Below are 16,171 nucleotides of genomic sequence, written 5' to 3'. Positions count from 1 at the left end.
TGGCAACCACAAATCCTATTCGATAGACTTACCCGTAATCCTGTTGCATGGTGCGCGAATCGTTGCGCGAGTGACGCATTACATCATTGGGAATAATTAGTTCGCCACCACTCAAACGATTTGCATTCGGCTCGCCATGTCCTGTGAGTTTCTCCTCAAACACTGTAAGTATGGAAAAGGAGTCAGTATGTATGCTCATGACACTAAGCTTAACATCTAAATTCGAATGTAAACGAGCTTAGCAATCGCTTAAAAAGATTAGAGCCTGTTCTCTTATCTCAAGCTCTTTCTAGCTGGTCTAGTCTAGTTTTCCTAGTTAGTCTTAAGGCCTATTTAAAAGACATTCATTCTATTATTATGCTAGCACTGTTTATTGCTTACGTTTATCTAGACTTATGATTGAGCCAATAATGGGATCACTGGCATTCAGGGGCTTCATTTTCTCAAGCTGCTTGCGTCGACGCACAAGCCACCAATCCACAATGAAGATAAAGAGCGCCACCAGCTTGACGGAGGCGCACAGTCCCACATATCTGTATAGAAGAGAAGCTTCATCAGTGAAATTCTGTAAATAGAAGGCTTCGACTGCACTCACTTGTATCGAAACTTTTCAATGTCATAGATGAGGCAGCGGCCGCCTTTCTCGCCACACGATGATTTCCACAGCAAACATGTCGAGTCAATGAGATTGCCAAAGAGTATAGGCGCTGGTATATAGCCAAACAATCTGAAGATTACAAATTGCATGCCCAGTGCAAAGGAACGCTCCTCCTCGGACACCGAACGCAGCACAATCATGAGCAGCGGCATCTGGGTGGAGGCCACTATGAAGGTCATGAAGAAGAGCAGAATGAGGAACGGGTATATGGTTCGACAGGGTGTGGCGCAGGGTCCAGCCGTCGCCACAGGCACTACAGTGACCTCGGCAAAGGTATCGCTATCAGTGAACGCCTGAGCCTGACTACCACCGGCTCCACGATAAATGGTGCTCGAAATATTGGCGTGAACACCTGAAAACAAGCAAGCAATCAGGCATCATTGGGTGTTACATGAAGGGCTATGAACGGCTACTTACATGCACAGTTGGTATAATTGGAGCTGGAGGAGAAGGCTGTGCAGCCGGCATGACAGGGACTGAAGTAGGTGAGTCCGTTGTTGCCACAGACCGGCTCCACTTCGCTGGTGAGGCACTCGCAGCCAAAGTTGCAGGCAGCCGTCAGGTTGACCTGAAACGGCTCCAATGTGCCCTGCTTCGAGCTGGTATAATAGGGAATCGTGGTGCCAGCCATTTTCAGATTATCGCAGCCCAGGAAGAACAGCATCGCATAGCAGGCCAGGCAGATGACGTTGGTGATGAGCACGAACTGAACTGCGCCCTTCGGTTTCAGCTGGAAGCGCTTCAATATGCAACCGCCAATGAAGATTCCAATACAGGCACCCGGCACGGCAATCGAACCCGTGAAAATATTCGCCTGGCTCTTGCCCAAGCTGAACTGAGTCTCCAGGTACTTTGGCAGGAAGACGACGAAGCCGGAAACGATCATAAGCTCCATGCAGGCGCCCAGACATGTGACTATGTAGACAGGATTCTTCACCAGACGCAGCATCGACTGCGGTATGTCCTTAATGTCCTTGCCATAGCCGGTGTCAACGCGCGGCTGTGGCTCCTCCTCTTTTGTGGTAACGGCTACGATCTCCTTCTTCACCTTGCCCAGCTCATCCGTAGCGCTCGAATTGTTCGGCAATGCCGGTTGTACTACACTGCTCTTCCGAATCTTCTTCTTCTCGCGCGTAAGCACCTTTGGGAAGGAGAAGAAGGGCACAGCCACAAAGAGCAGCACAACACCGCAGAGCAGAAAGCCGCCCCACCACATGCCCACCCAGCGACGATCGCCGGGCGCTATAAAGAAGAAGGAAGCCTTTATAGTTTATAGGTAAAGATCTAAATGGAAAATGTAATTGAAGCTTTTTTAAAAAATCTCTTATTTCTAAAACTCTACTGAACAGCCTTAAAACGTCTGTTGCTCGCCATCTATCTAGTTGGGAGTCAATAGATAACCCCATCTAATTCTGACCTTACTTGGATCACCTTTATCCCTTTATCCCCCATCAATGATAGATTTATGTGTAGCTCGTTTAAAGAAACATGAAATTAGGAATGAACTTGTGAGGATCCCAGCTGGTATGTCCCTAAAGATAAGACGATTGATAGTTGGACTAAATCTTCGATTGAATATAATTATGTTGGGGATTAAGGCTATGTTTCCATCGCACCATCTCTGGCTGTCTGGGGAACGTCTATACAGGTTTTTAAATAAATATCTGGCCCATTCATTCATATTACAGAGGAAACGAGCCACACAACAATTTAATTCCGATTCTGTTACGTATGTTTCGATAAAATGTTTTCTTTTGGTTCTAATTATATTCCTTTAATAGTCGGTAATAACTTAATTGTTTTCTTCTTAAATATTGAATGAGGCAAAGAAATACAAGAAGTAATAGCTGTAATTGAAAGTTTTTACTTACTTATCGATATGACGGCGGAAGACAGCGAGTCCATGTGAAAGGAGAGCAAATAGGCGCCCAGCAAGAAGCCCACGACAGGTCCAAAAGCCGCCATGCTGTACATGCAGCCAATGTACATGGACGAGCTCTCGGTGCGCACATGGTCGTCCACATAGGTGGTGCCGAGGGTGAAGAGCGGACTGCCGCCGCAGCCGAGCAGAAGTTGGGCCAAGACGAATAAGAGCACAGGTCCTGTCGTTGAGGATTTACCCTCGAGGCAGTTATCCTCGCGCAGGGTGTGCGGTGCGAGTGGCTGATTGGACAGACCACTGGATAGCCGGCCCAAATCCATGTCCTGATCTCGCACCAAGGCACTGCGACATATGTTATCGCTGGACTTGTTCAAAATGGCAATGCCTGGATTGGGTTCGCCGGTGAAGTGCGGCACCATAAACACCAGAGAGCCAATGCCCATGATGACGGCACCGATGCCGATCCATACGGGTATGTGACGCCTGCTCCCCAAATAGCTAACGAATATAACGGTTATCACATTGCCAATCTCATAGCTGGAGGCTATTAGGCCGGAATAGCTGGAGGGTATCTCGAAGCGCTTCTCAATCGTGGTGATCACTGAATTGATGTAGCCAGAGCTCAATGCCTGCTGCATCATGACCAGCACGGACAATAGTAGTACGAATATCTTAATTCTAGCGAATCTTTGGATGCCATACGGCCGACAAGACAATATGCCGCAGTCCCGAGACCGAAACTGTTCCTCATCATCGTCATCGTCGAGCTCAGCGGTGCCACCACCACCACCACCACCACCACTGGCTCGATTGTTGGCCGCCGCCGAGGGCTGACGACTGTGGCACTTAAGGACAACGTTGTCCGTTGTCGACGTTGTTGTGCCCATGATCGATGAATGTGGTGGATGTGGGTGTGGGTGTGCCGGGGCCGCTAACTCGCTAGCATTGGAAGCATCCTGGGCAGCATCTATGCTGCTGTCGTCACCGCTGTTCGCTTCTGAATACAGGCCAGTCATCTGATACATTGATTCCTGCCGCCTGCAAATACAATGTAGAGTAAACAAAAGGCGCTCTTCTGGAGTTGTGGGACAATAGTCATGACTTTTCTTGCTAAACAAACACCTCATCTAAAAACTCGGCTTATAATTTTGTTCATTTTCTTTGTACTCCAAAAAATATATTTTATAAAAAAATAAAAAATAATACTTCAACAATTTGTTCTTAAATGTCAACCAACTAGATGTATTTCGAAAGACAGAGTCTGGCGTGTGGCAGGCAGGTTGGTGGAAAGTTCTGGCAGTTCTACATTTTGAAATTTCTCGCCTAGATCAACAAACTTGGGAATGGACTTTCAAAATTGTAATACAATATATTTGGGATGCAACTTATTACTTATTGGAACAATTCGAAAAAGCCATTTTCACAAACTTGATCGAGTTCAGAAACGCATTATGCTTACATTATGTTTACAAAGTTGAATTTGTAATTTTTTAAAAATCTTTATTCTTTATTTAAGATCTGTCCTAAGGAGGACAATTATTAAATTTTATGGTAGCATTGGATTTGAATTTGTAATTTAATTTAGAATTCGAATTAGCAGACTATTTATGGAAATTGGATTAGATTTAGAAGTAACTATTCTTTATAGGCACTTTTGGATATTCTTTAAGAATTCTCACTTCCTCCATTGAATGAAAGCACTATTTTGTGTGTTGAAACTAAGCCATATCCTTGCCATTTTCAATGGCCCGCAGAAGTCAAGGCGCCTTTCTATATATGTTCATCTGCCGCCACTGGCGAGCCTCAGACTCTGTATGGCCTAGAGATTTCATTGTTGCACAGTCAAGGACAAGAACTCACAGTTGCACTCGAAATTCAAAGCCAAATGATGTCCTTTTGGCACTGGGCCTCAACGATTCAAGCGACCAGGCGACGAGCGGCAACTTCGCGAAGTTCCTACCACTGCCAGGCGCGACTTACCCCGAACTACTGCCGACCATTGAATGAAAGCTCTGTGGCGCTCACGTGCCACTAACTGGCTGGGAGCCTTTCTGCTGCTCCTCCTGCCCACTCCCTTGACACTGCGGCTTGTTTATGTGCCATGTGGTAGCGCCGCTGTCACGCTTTTCGTGTGGGCGATCCGCGTGCCGCGCCCCGCGGCCTCTGTTAATTCGACCGAGACCTCGTCCTCGTCCCCATCGCTGCCGTAATCGACTGTTTATCGATTGTGTGTGGAATGAATGCAGATGAATTATTGAGGACCAGACGAGCCTTCGATTTGCCTCAAGCTTAAGTCAACCAATCAGCCAGCAGGCCAAGTAATTACACCCATTTTCATGGCCTGCTCATTTATGTCTAATACGCCTCTGCCCCTACCCCTGCCCCTGCCCCAGCGCCTGCCGCCGCACATTAGACAAACACGTTAAGGGGACCCTCGAGTGTCAATTTATGTAAATATTTTACCTTTTCGTCGACTTCGATTCTTCGATTTTTTTTTTCATTCTTCCTTTCTTTTTTGACAATGCCTAAGGTTGCTGTACTTTGTGACAATGGAGCAAAATAAATATTTTGCGCTCATAAACAGCCCGTCCTGATTGCACGGCTTATATCATAAAAGAACATGCTCTTAAGGACATATTGCTTGTAGCTAATTATATAATAGTTTATTTATATTTATTAACATATCAAGCGTTTTGTTTTACCTATAATGGTAATTTTTTTACGAGTATTTATCAATTTGAAGCGCGTTTTCAAATGAATTTCTTTTAAATTTGTGCTTAAATGAATTTTTTAAAAGATTGATTTTTCAAGAAATGTAAATTTGGTTTTTGAAAGCTTCAAATACTCAAATCTTCGAAGGATTGTGAAGGTACTTATATAAATTTTAGATTTGAACATTGATTGCATTTTAAAACGCATTTAAAGCGCAACATTAATTAAATCGTTTATATTTAAGAAGCAGAACTTTAGAGTTTCAGGATGAAGTCTTCACTTTATATATAACATTGTTTTGTATTTTCTAAACAACTAAGCAAGACTATGTGCTATATATTTTGGCAAGCAATTATCAAAAGCTATTACGAAGGATTCTAACTTCCTAATGTTTGTATCATATTCAAATATTCATAAATGAAATAATTAATCGTTGAGTTTATTTAACAAATTTAATGGACAATCATTATGGATGGACAGTTTTAAATAAAAACACTCTGCTGATAAAAAGAATCAAATATTTGCAATAATGAAAGTATTTTCGAATGATTCACATTGATACGTTTTCTAAATTAAATTTGAAAGTTTTTCTTAGACAATATAAGTAGGAATTATATAAAGTGATATTGTTCAAGTCAATATTGTTAAAATTTATTTACAGAACTTGAGTATTTTTTAAATATTAAAGATTAAAAACGGGAATAAAATTAATATAAGTTTGTTTTAAGGTAACGCAAAAAAAAAAAAACCTTATTTAATAAACCTAAAATCACATAAATAAGAGCGTCTGAGGGTAATTTATAAAAATATTTCTTAGCACTAGGAAATAATAATAATATATTATAATAAATAAGGGTATTCTTCTCTAGTTTTGAATAAAGACGCGGCTGAAATGTTTAGAACCCTGAGATATTGTAGCCAATTATTTAGGCACGCAAACAAGGAATTGGTAATACAGAAAAATTAGGAATATGTTAGCCATTTAGCGGCATTTCCCTCAACTTAAAGATTAATATTGAACCACTTGAGACCTACATTTTGGGTGTAGTAATTGCTCAATAAAAGTAACTAATAAGTGGCACTTATGTAATCAATCACAGCTGATTTTTGTACACGGTTAAAAGCCCAGTGGCTGGCAGTTGGCCCATGGATTTATTTATTAGCCCGTAGACCCCATTGTGTAGTAATGTCGTGCAATATGCAGCCAAATGTTGCTCACCTGTGACCTTTGCGATGTGTTGTGCTTGTGCCAGTGTCGCTCGCATTCCCTGTTGTTGCAGCTGTTGTTGTTGTTGTTGTTGCTGTTGTTGCTGCTGGTTCGGCAGTACCTTCTGGGCCCAGCTCCTGCTCGAAGGAGGGGTTTGTGTACTGTTCGGTATGCTGTGCAGCGTTCCGTTTCGCTGACATAATGTTGCATTTAGGCAATGCCTTCTAACTGTTTCAATAGTATATAGTGGGGGCTCCGATCAGTCGCTATATAGGCGGCATAATCTGCAGAGGAAAAGAAAGGATTGATAAATTAATGGATGATATATTTCTTTTTTTAAATGGGCAGGGTATTTAATGATAGCCAGATGCGCAGATGGACGACAATTACTTCCTTGAATGTGACAGCGATTACAAAGCCAATTGTGCCGCACATGCAACGTCGAAAGTGCAACATGCTCGCTGGGAGGGGGGGGAGCTTAGAAAGGATAATTGCGAGAGGCGGTGGTGACAGCGGTTGTCAGACAGAAGCAATTTTTATGACGCCCCTCAGTTGTTGGTGGCTCACAATAAGGATGTTGTGAGTGCTGCTGGCTTGACGCCGTTTCATATTAAAAAGTGCACAATATACGGCCATGTGTCTCTCTTTGTGTGTATGTGTGTGTGTGTGTGTGTGTATGGATGTGAAGCTTAAAAAAGAAACGGTAACAAAAGCTTGGCACGAACTACTGAACTACGTCAAAGATGATGTCTAGAGATGCAGCCCACTTCCGTCGCTCATATTACCAAAGCGATTTCCCTTTCATCATTAATACACACACACACATGTCTGTGGCTTTGTGTGCGTGTCTGTCTGTGTGCGGAGCCACACAAAGAGCAACAACACTTAAACACGCCCCCACACATCTATATAAAACACACGCGGCGCTGCTCACGCGCTGGCCAAGTGGCCAGGTTATCGATTTGTAAGGCCAGGCCAAAGAAAATACTTCTATGTACAGCAGCAGCTGCTTCAAAGCTATAGAAAGGAATAGAAACCTACCAATAGAAATACATACATACATACACGTATATAGTATTATTTGAAATGCAGCTCTCTATTTTGAGATAATTAAAATATTCCTAGCTGCGAAGGTTGTCGTCTAATTTTTGCGCCAACATTATTGCTTCGGAAAGATTTAAATGTGGGATCTGTTAAAGATGAAATCGCCAAGGTGAAAGCAAAGGACCAGCTTAAGCTTCGGAACCATCCAAATAGACTTGCGCAGAATTTAACTTGGCAGACTAGCCATACACGACTCCGGCGAAGAGACCTCCCCACCCAGCAATAACAACAGTTAGGGCCGTAATTTAAACATTTAATTGTAATTAATTAAATGTCTATATTAGATTAAGATTTGACTGCTTATCGCAAGTCTCCAAGAAAGAATCGAATCTTCTTTCTTTTAAGCAAAATTATTGTTAAATGTTATCCCTCTAGATGCAAGTTGCTTAGTGTTGAGTTACAGGTATGTATGGATGTTATTCCCAATCATCCATATGGAAATTATTTCTTTCGTCTAAAGATAAAGCTCATTTAAGATCATATCCTTAAATGCATGTAGAGCCGAGATGAAGGCTGATGAAATAGTGGGTGGCATGATCAAAGAATATCTCGGTAAAAATCTCTATATATATAAAACAGTTTGTCCTGACTGACTGACTGATTGGCAATCAACGCACAGCCCAAACGGTAAAAGGAAGCTGAAATTTGGACTCAAGTATCCTTTCATAGTATCCATCACAGTCTAGGAAGAAAGGCTTTTGGAAAATTCAAGCTCCAAAGGAGGGGAAAGCTTACAAAAATTTTGGTTAACGAAATATTTGCCCATCACGAAAATCTAACGGACTACTAAACAGTTTTTTGTCAATAACATAAACTGTTCATTTAAATACCTTAAATGCCTTCCTACTGGTAATTAATAAGGTGAAAATATATGGGTAGGTGAACACACAAAATAAATACAATTTGAAGCATTATATTAAGCCGGGTTAAGACGGGCAATACCTGCTAGTATATAATATTTGTAAATAGTAGTGTGACAGAAGCTTTACAAGAAAAACAACGACTGTATACCCTCTTCCAATTCATCAAATATTCGGTCAATGGATGACAACACAAATTTTAGAATAGAAAGCAATAAGTAAACGACATTCTCTAAACTAGAAACAAGACTCCAGTCTTCCATAAAATATCACTTCTGACATGGGTTTATTCTCTACACGAATCTATTTTATTTAACTATTCAAACCTTTTACCTTTCAATACAAACCTTTGTCCACTTAAAAAAATAGAAAATCCACTTGAAAATTATAAACAAATGTAATATTAATCATAGTCTAGTTGTTGCCAGGTTGAGTAATAAATTGATCATTTCCAGATCGGACAACATTCCCTAGTATAATATAATTGTTAAAACTAAGAGCTAACAAAAACATTGTATACACTCGTACAAGAATTTTTTGGAATGATTTTTTTGGATGAACTACAGAGCTAGTATTTTTGCATTTTTATTTAAAATCAATTTATTTCAATCTTGTAAATATTTGATTAATTGAAGGAGGGATGCAAATAAATCGTCTATGAGCGAATGAAATAATGAAGAGTATAAAATGGTTGGTTTCGTTTGCAAGAGCGAAGGACAGCAACAACAAACGAACTAGCTCATTTGTTGGGGTGGATTGCAAGTTCTTCGCTCATCGAAATGAGCCAAAAGACTGCACATCTCCAGTTCATGAACAGGTAGGAGTAGTCGTCTAATTGGAACTAACGACATTGTTGGTGGCGGTTTATGGGCATCGCTTAAACGTGATTTACAGCAGCCTACAAGCACTGACCCATTTGTAGCTAGCCCCGAACCGTATTGGCAAGGCCTGGCCAGGCCAGGCCAGCGCCAAATTGGAGCAAAACATTTCGCATGGCAACCAGTTGCAATGGCATGGCTCCGTACTTGTCCCTGACCAGTGAAGTTAGTGAGTTATATATATATGTGTGTGTATTTGTGGACGTGGACTGGGCAGGCATTCAGTTTCAAATATAATGCATCATTCTAACAATGAATGGTGCAGTTGTAAGCTCTCGCTGCTGACCTACAAATGCTGTAACTTATTGCTTTCATGTGCCCATTCTTGGTCTTTTGTTCTGGTGTCACAGAAAAACTTCCAACAGCTGCTGCTACTGCTAGCTCTCGCATAGCTCCCTCCCTGATCCCTCTACTCTCTTCCATAAACAGATGTAAACATGGCGAAAATGTATCTACGAGTATTTCATTTTTTGGCCAATGGCCAACATCATCTTGTTGTTGCCCCAGTTGGGCAGAATCACATTTTGCTTATACGAGTATTCAGGTATGCAAGAGATTTGTAAAAAGTTGGCCCTATTTAATCAATATCGTGTCATAAGCTCAGTAAAGTTGCATAACTGTTGCGTTTTTGCGTAATCCGTAAAGGAAAATAAAGTCATTTTTCGCATTTCTAAATAAACCTTTTTGTATTTTTAATAAAAAACATTCCTTTATCGTCCAAAATATAACAGCTTTCTGGCTGTTTTCTAAACTAAAATATAGACAGGTGCTCTTATTTTAGAGTGCTTCTTCTAATAACAGTACTGCCTTAGAAGAGCCCCTTTCAAAATAATTAATAGGTCTATTTTATCGTTTCGACATGAAACAACCTAAAAAATTATCTTTACTTTTCCATGTCGACTGATTACAAAAGATACAAAATAAAGCATAAAACTGCCACGCAAACACATATAGCACATATAGTACCAATTGTGTTTAATGGAGAGGGCAACAACAATAAGCAAGTTTCAAAATTCGGGATTACCTAAGAATTGGCATTCCAGGCGTTTTCATTTTGTGAAAGTTACAATCAAAATTGAATGAAAATGAAAAATTGAGCAGCGAAAGGCCGTCAAAGAGCTCTCGGTTCGTACTGGTATTGTAGGGTAATGCCCTGCCATTAAGTTCAGCACGACCGTTGGTCTCGGGCTACAAAAACAACAACATTTTGGGACAACATCAACAGGTGACAGCTGTTTCTGTTTCTGTTTAATTCGCCAGCCAGTTTTTGCAATGTCTACAAAAAACTGAAACTGCAGCTGACATTATATAATTGAGCCAAGAAGTATTTTGTAGTGCAGGAGACATTCATCACTTTGGACTTTAATAAATTGTTTACTTTCTGTTGCATTTATTGAATTTCAAAACAATACTGAAATGCTTCGAAGAAACCTGTACCAACATAAACGAACCATTTTGTTTAAATGGTAGAAGAAACCCTTTCAATCCAAGCCCTCTAAGTCATTCGAATAGGTCTTTATACTGATCGTTATAAGTCATCTATGTAATGAGGCTATGAACAGATTAAATGATCGTTTGAAAGGCACGACTTTGTTGATGGTTGAAAAATAGATTATTTCAAACAGCAATTGTTCCCCACTATTCTTTTTTTTTTATTTTAAAAGTCATTTTAAATACTGCTATGCATATACCTATTTAACTTTGCTGCGTCTGAAAAATAGAGTATTTTCCAAAGTTCAGAAAAATTCCAGTATTAAATGCTCTCTTCAAAACATGTTGCCGCATAATTGTTGTTAAAAAATATGCGTAAGAAATAAATCAAGCTCTTCACACACACACACACACATACTCGTATGGCTTGGAGTGTTGTCTCGTTTGTCACCTATTGTTATTTTTTCTTGGCCTTCGCACACAGTCAGCAGAATCAAGTATATATGTATATATACTTGAGTATATATAAGTATAAGGTGAGGTGGAGATACCGGTTGCAGAAACACACCCACACGCACGCCAACAAGCCGGAACAATATTTAAATGTTTTCTAATATAAGCTTACACATTTGTTCATTTATTCATTGGTCTAAGTCGAGCATGATAGTCGAGCTCTTGTTTGTTTGCCTCATGATTGACAATCGGGGGCAACTGTACTGCGCATGTGCAGCTAATAATCGAGGTCAGTGCTCAGCGAAGAACAAAGCCACCAATTCGTTAATAAGATCAGAGCCCGAGGCTGACAGCAGCACCAGCAGCAATTACTACAGCAATGACTACAGTCAGGCTTCGCTAAAAGTGAAGACGTAAGTTCATGAATGATTTAGAGCAAATAAAATGCTTGTTATGCTGCCCATTCTGCAGTTCTTGAAAACAATAACAAAATGTCTTCAAAATTTGAGCTAAGAAGGAATTTAATTTCCAGCATATTATCAGGGATTTTTGGTCAGTTCTTGTTAATATTAAAATGTTTAAAATTGTTAAGATTTTGTTATAACTAAAGCTATTTGTTAAATAATGAAGAATTAAGTGGCTGAATAGTTGTGGAGTTTGCTTTAGTTTGATTGTTTTAAGATGGGGCTGACATTTAATATATGATTTTTTTTAAATACCACAGAAGTGCCTTTCAGTTTTGGCTATATTTAATATTTAATATTATTTCATGATATTTAATATAAATTTCATGATGTTTAATATTATTTACAGATATTTAATATATTTTTCATGATATTTAATATACATTTCATGATATATAATTAAATTATAAATTATATATATAACAAGTAAAAAAGCTAAAGTCGGGTATCCCGACTTTGAAATACTCTGTACATATGTTTACAATAATTATAGAAAATAAAAAAAAATAAAAATTGGATCGATTTTACCTCTCTCGGTATTCGAACTCACGTAAAGGGTGTATAATTGCACATTTACATAGCAATTGCGTCTGTGTGAGTGTATGTATGCCTATGCGCATCAATTTGTGTCTGTGTAAGCATTTTCGCAGTCAACCAAACAGCAACATCAACAACAGCCGCGGGCAGCGTTTGAGCAGCGCTGCAGCAGCAAATATATTTATGGCTATAACTTCTTGGTAAATCGGTCTATCATAGTGAAACTTGGCATACGGACACATAATTACTAACTGGAGGTATTTGCAAAATTTTAGTTCGAAATTCCAAGAATTACGGGAGTTAGAGAAAATCGCATTTGCGGGGGAGAGGGGGGAGGGAGGGGAATTCCAAAATATAAATTTTCTCCGTATTCACACAAGGCATCTTGGACTAAAATTTGGTGTGCCTAGGTCTTATAGTCTCCGAGATATAGGCGATTATACGAATGGAAAATCGGGAAAACCCCCATAGGGGGGAAGTGGGGGGGAAAATCAAAAAAATAAAACAAACTCGTATAGAATACACACATAACGCATCTTTGTGGAAAATTTGGTGTCTCTATCTCTTATAGTCTCTGAGATCCAGGTGTTCATACGGACGGACAGACGGACAGACAGACAGACAGGGCTAGATCGACTCGTCTTGTCACGCTGATCAATAATATATATACTTTGTGGGGTCTGCCACGCCTCCTTCTGCCTGTTACATTTTTCAGCTCCCGCAAACCTAATATACTCTTGTACATTTCATGTACAGAGTATAAAAATGGATGTATGTATGTTCCCTATAGACTCCTAAACCGCTGAAACGATTTTGATTCAGTTTTGTGTCAATATTAAAAATAGTCTCGTGACTGATCCTGTAAATTTTCATGGCGATTGAATAACGGAATTTATGATTGATTTTTCTAATTTTTTTGAAGAGTTTTTGTTTTTTCTATGGGATTTTTTCGATTTCCCTTCCATTTTTTGTTTGCTTCAATATGAAAATAATTTATTTAATATTAATAAGAATATCTACAAGTATTAGGGCATAAAAACAATCAAGTATTTATAAAATACCATTATGTATTCATAACAGATAAAACCAATTTGTTTTGAGAAAGGAAGGCGTGATAATATAATTTTTGATATATTTGATATTTGACTAGAATATATTTTTGTAAAGGTTGATATTAGAGCGAGGTAAAATATCTTCGAGAAATACACATATTTTGTGGACTCTAAATATTGGAAAATGTACTTAAAAAAGTACAGAAGTATGTATTGAGTAATTGTTAAACTCTTTAAGTTATTGCAGTTTATATTTTGTATTCACATATTTATAAACAAACTTTTCTTATAAGGGAGCTCAATTCTAAGTACTGAAGCATTTATTGAGTAATTGTTAAACTCTAAGGTATTGCAGTTTATATTTTGTATTCACATATCTATAAATATACTTTTCCTATAAGGAAGCTCAACTGTAAGATAGCTGGCAATTCTCTATATATCGTCCATTCAACCTCTATGACTCAGCGAGCCACCTTTTGGGCACACACGCCATGGAGCGCAACCCATGACCAAGTTTGTAATCACGATGAGACGAACACGCCGGCGATCTCTTGAGCAATATCATCCAAAGTTGGGCAAAGCCAGTGAGCAACAACAAAGGGTGATCCCTTACACATACACACACACAACAACAACAGAAGATGACATGACGAGAGTAATTTCGTAAAAAAAATGCAAGTAAATGTCGCATTGTGTGTCATTGAATGCGAAGCAGCCGAGTTGCTCCAGAGCGCGTTCAACTGACTATAAGAGGATTAGCAGGCGGCGGCAGCCACACATTTGGTGCAATGCTCATCAGTCTCCTCATTGTCTCGATGGGGCGACAACAAGCGGACCCATGCATGTAATCCGATACACTCGATCTAACAACTCGCAGGCAATGACTTACCTGCTGGCGGCTTGGCTGACGTTTTGCTTCGAGAGTCATTTGGGTGGGTGGCCAAGCACGTCAACAACCAACCCAAAACCAAAACCAGAGACAGAGTCAAACAGACAGACAGACAGACAGACAGCCATACCGAAGCCCCTTTCATTTAAACAGACACACACTTGCTGGCACTGGGCGCTCCAAAATGTGTAATTTAAAACATAAGGCTTAAAACGAGTTTGTTTAGATTCCAAAAGCCAAATAATTGCACTGCATGGCCGTTGGCGAAGAGAAGCCTATGGCATTAGGAAATAATAGCACTAGGCGGTGTGCCCCACACTCCACTGTGCAACACGATAGCGAAAGTGATAAAAATGGAACGAAATCCAAATAGTTGAGCAAATGCAGAGCTTGCACAAAACACAGAATGCACAGAATGTAATCGGCTGAGTTGAGGAAATCACAACAAAACTTGGAATAATACTGCAAGCTTTCTTTATGAAGAAGTCAGATATAACAATAACAGGCGTCGAAAAAGAAACATAAGCTAAATCTTTATCGGACTTAGCAGATCGTGTACAGCACGGAATTATATCTCTTATAACTTTCGAGCTCCTTCCTATCCGCCATTCTATCGATTCGTCTCTTTAAAGTGATCTAGTGACCTGAAAGCCTATTTCAGCCTTGTTAAATACTTATAGAACTGAGCTATCAGTTATTGAATTTTGAATCCAATGTCAGCAATAATGAAACATGCGCAATTCGCAAATAAACTGTTTGCGTAATTGGTGGAAATATATATGGGACACATTAGTATATAAGCATCTATGTACACATACGTGTATGTACCCGTATAATCTACATTATTGTTAGCACTAAATTATGAAAGATTTAACCTTCATGAAACAATTGTTATCACGCAAGTGTGTTTATACATATTTGGAAATCAGCTAAAGCACAACTTCTGTAGTGGACTGGAGAAATATAGTTGAGTGAAGGTTAAAAAAAAAAGGCCAGCAAAGTATTTAAGAAACTATGATTCGACATTAATTATGGGTACGACATGCTGTTCGTTTCTGAACGATTTGTTGTGATATAAAGATATATAGATCTCTATAGAGCTTTAAAAAAAGTATGAGTAATGCAGAAATAAGAGCAATACCGTTTAAATCTTTTTGGAAACCTTCATAGTAGGTACTTGGACCTACACATTAATTATGGGTATATGCTGTAAGTTCTCAAACCCAGATCGCTAATATCAGGGAATAGATAGCTGCCGTGCTGTACAAAATGGTGTAAATAGACAATCTTGAAATGGAAACAATACCACTCTAGTATTTACGGTTATGAATTGCCTACAGTATCTACACCGACAGACAATATTTGCACTAATTGTGTACATACAGAGCAGATTGTGTGACTATATAAGCCGACATTTTCCGGTCTTGGCAAAGTATCTTGCCACGCACATAGTTGCATGCCCTTCCTCGAGCGATAATCAAATCAAAAGCCGAAATCTAGAACACACACATGTGTACATAGTATCTCGAGTTTCCCTTCCATATACTTATTAATATATATAAAGTATATATACGTATGTACCCGAATTTTGTGTCTCTGATTCTGGGCGGCATGGTAACTAGAAAGAACGGCATAATTATAATTGTTTAGTTTTGAAAAATGTACGCAGTCTTATCGGCTTGTTTATATAATTACTTCAACTTTTCCGTAATATTCTCTATTTGCGCAAATGTGCTCTGGCAAGAGGAAGAACTAGCTGAAAGCAAAAAGCAAGACCCAAGAAAACAATACCAATTTGCGTTTCGTGGGGACGCAAAACAGCTGTCTATAGCTTCAGTGCCAATCAGCTCTGTCGATGCTCTTATCACTTGACAAATGGAACTTTGTATTTGAAAAAAAAAATAAAAGGCAATAATAAACAAATAGAACGCCAAGCCCATTGCTATTTCTATGTTACAGTTATGTGCTCAAATGTACTCGTATTGTTGAAATTTAAAAGAAACTCGGGAAACAAGCTTCACTTAAAGTGCCCATTTAATTGCTA

At 39.3% G+C, this 16,171-nt stretch overlaps 1 protein-coding gene across 3 annotated transcripts in view; it reads right to left on the bottom strand.

Annotated features, from left to right (window-relative positions):
- LOC115625854 (solute carrier organic anion transporter family member 5A1) overlaps nt 1-16,171 on the bottom strand; it is a 32,552-nt gene that overhangs the window by 1,559 nt on the left and 14,822 nt on the right. The window contains exons 2-7 of one of the 3 annotated variants that reach the window (XM_030521060.1): nt 6,472-6,743; nt 2,530-3,578; nt 1,076-1,900; nt 596-1,010; nt 382-533; nt 33-162 (exon numbers count right to left, since the gene is read on the bottom strand). In XM_030521060.1, coding sequence (XP_030376920.1) covers nt 33-162; nt 382-533; nt 596-1,010; nt 1,076-1,900; nt 2,530-3,578; nt 6,472-6,659 — 2,759 coding nt within the window. In that variant the 5' untranslated portion in view covers nt 6,660-6,743. Of the gene's footprint in view, nt 1-32; nt 163-381; nt 534-595; nt 1,011-1,075; nt 1,901-2,529; nt 3,579-3,642; nt 3,940-6,471; nt 6,744-16,171 lie in introns of those variants that run through there. The other 2 variants (XM_030521061.1, XM_030521062.1) reach the window with 2 other exon arrangements.

The sequence above is a fragment of the Scaptodrosophila lebanonensis genome, unplaced genomic scaffold, assembly GCF_003285725.1.
Source record: "Scaptodrosophila lebanonensis strain 11010-0011.00,11010-0021.00 unplaced genomic scaffold, SlebRS2 tig00000080-arrow-pilon, whole genome shotgun sequence".
Classification (NCBI taxonomy): Eukaryota; Metazoa; Arthropoda; class Insecta; order Diptera; family Drosophilidae; genus Scaptodrosophila; species Scaptodrosophila lebanonensis.
This window is presented reverse-complemented; position numbering and strand designations above follow the sequence as displayed.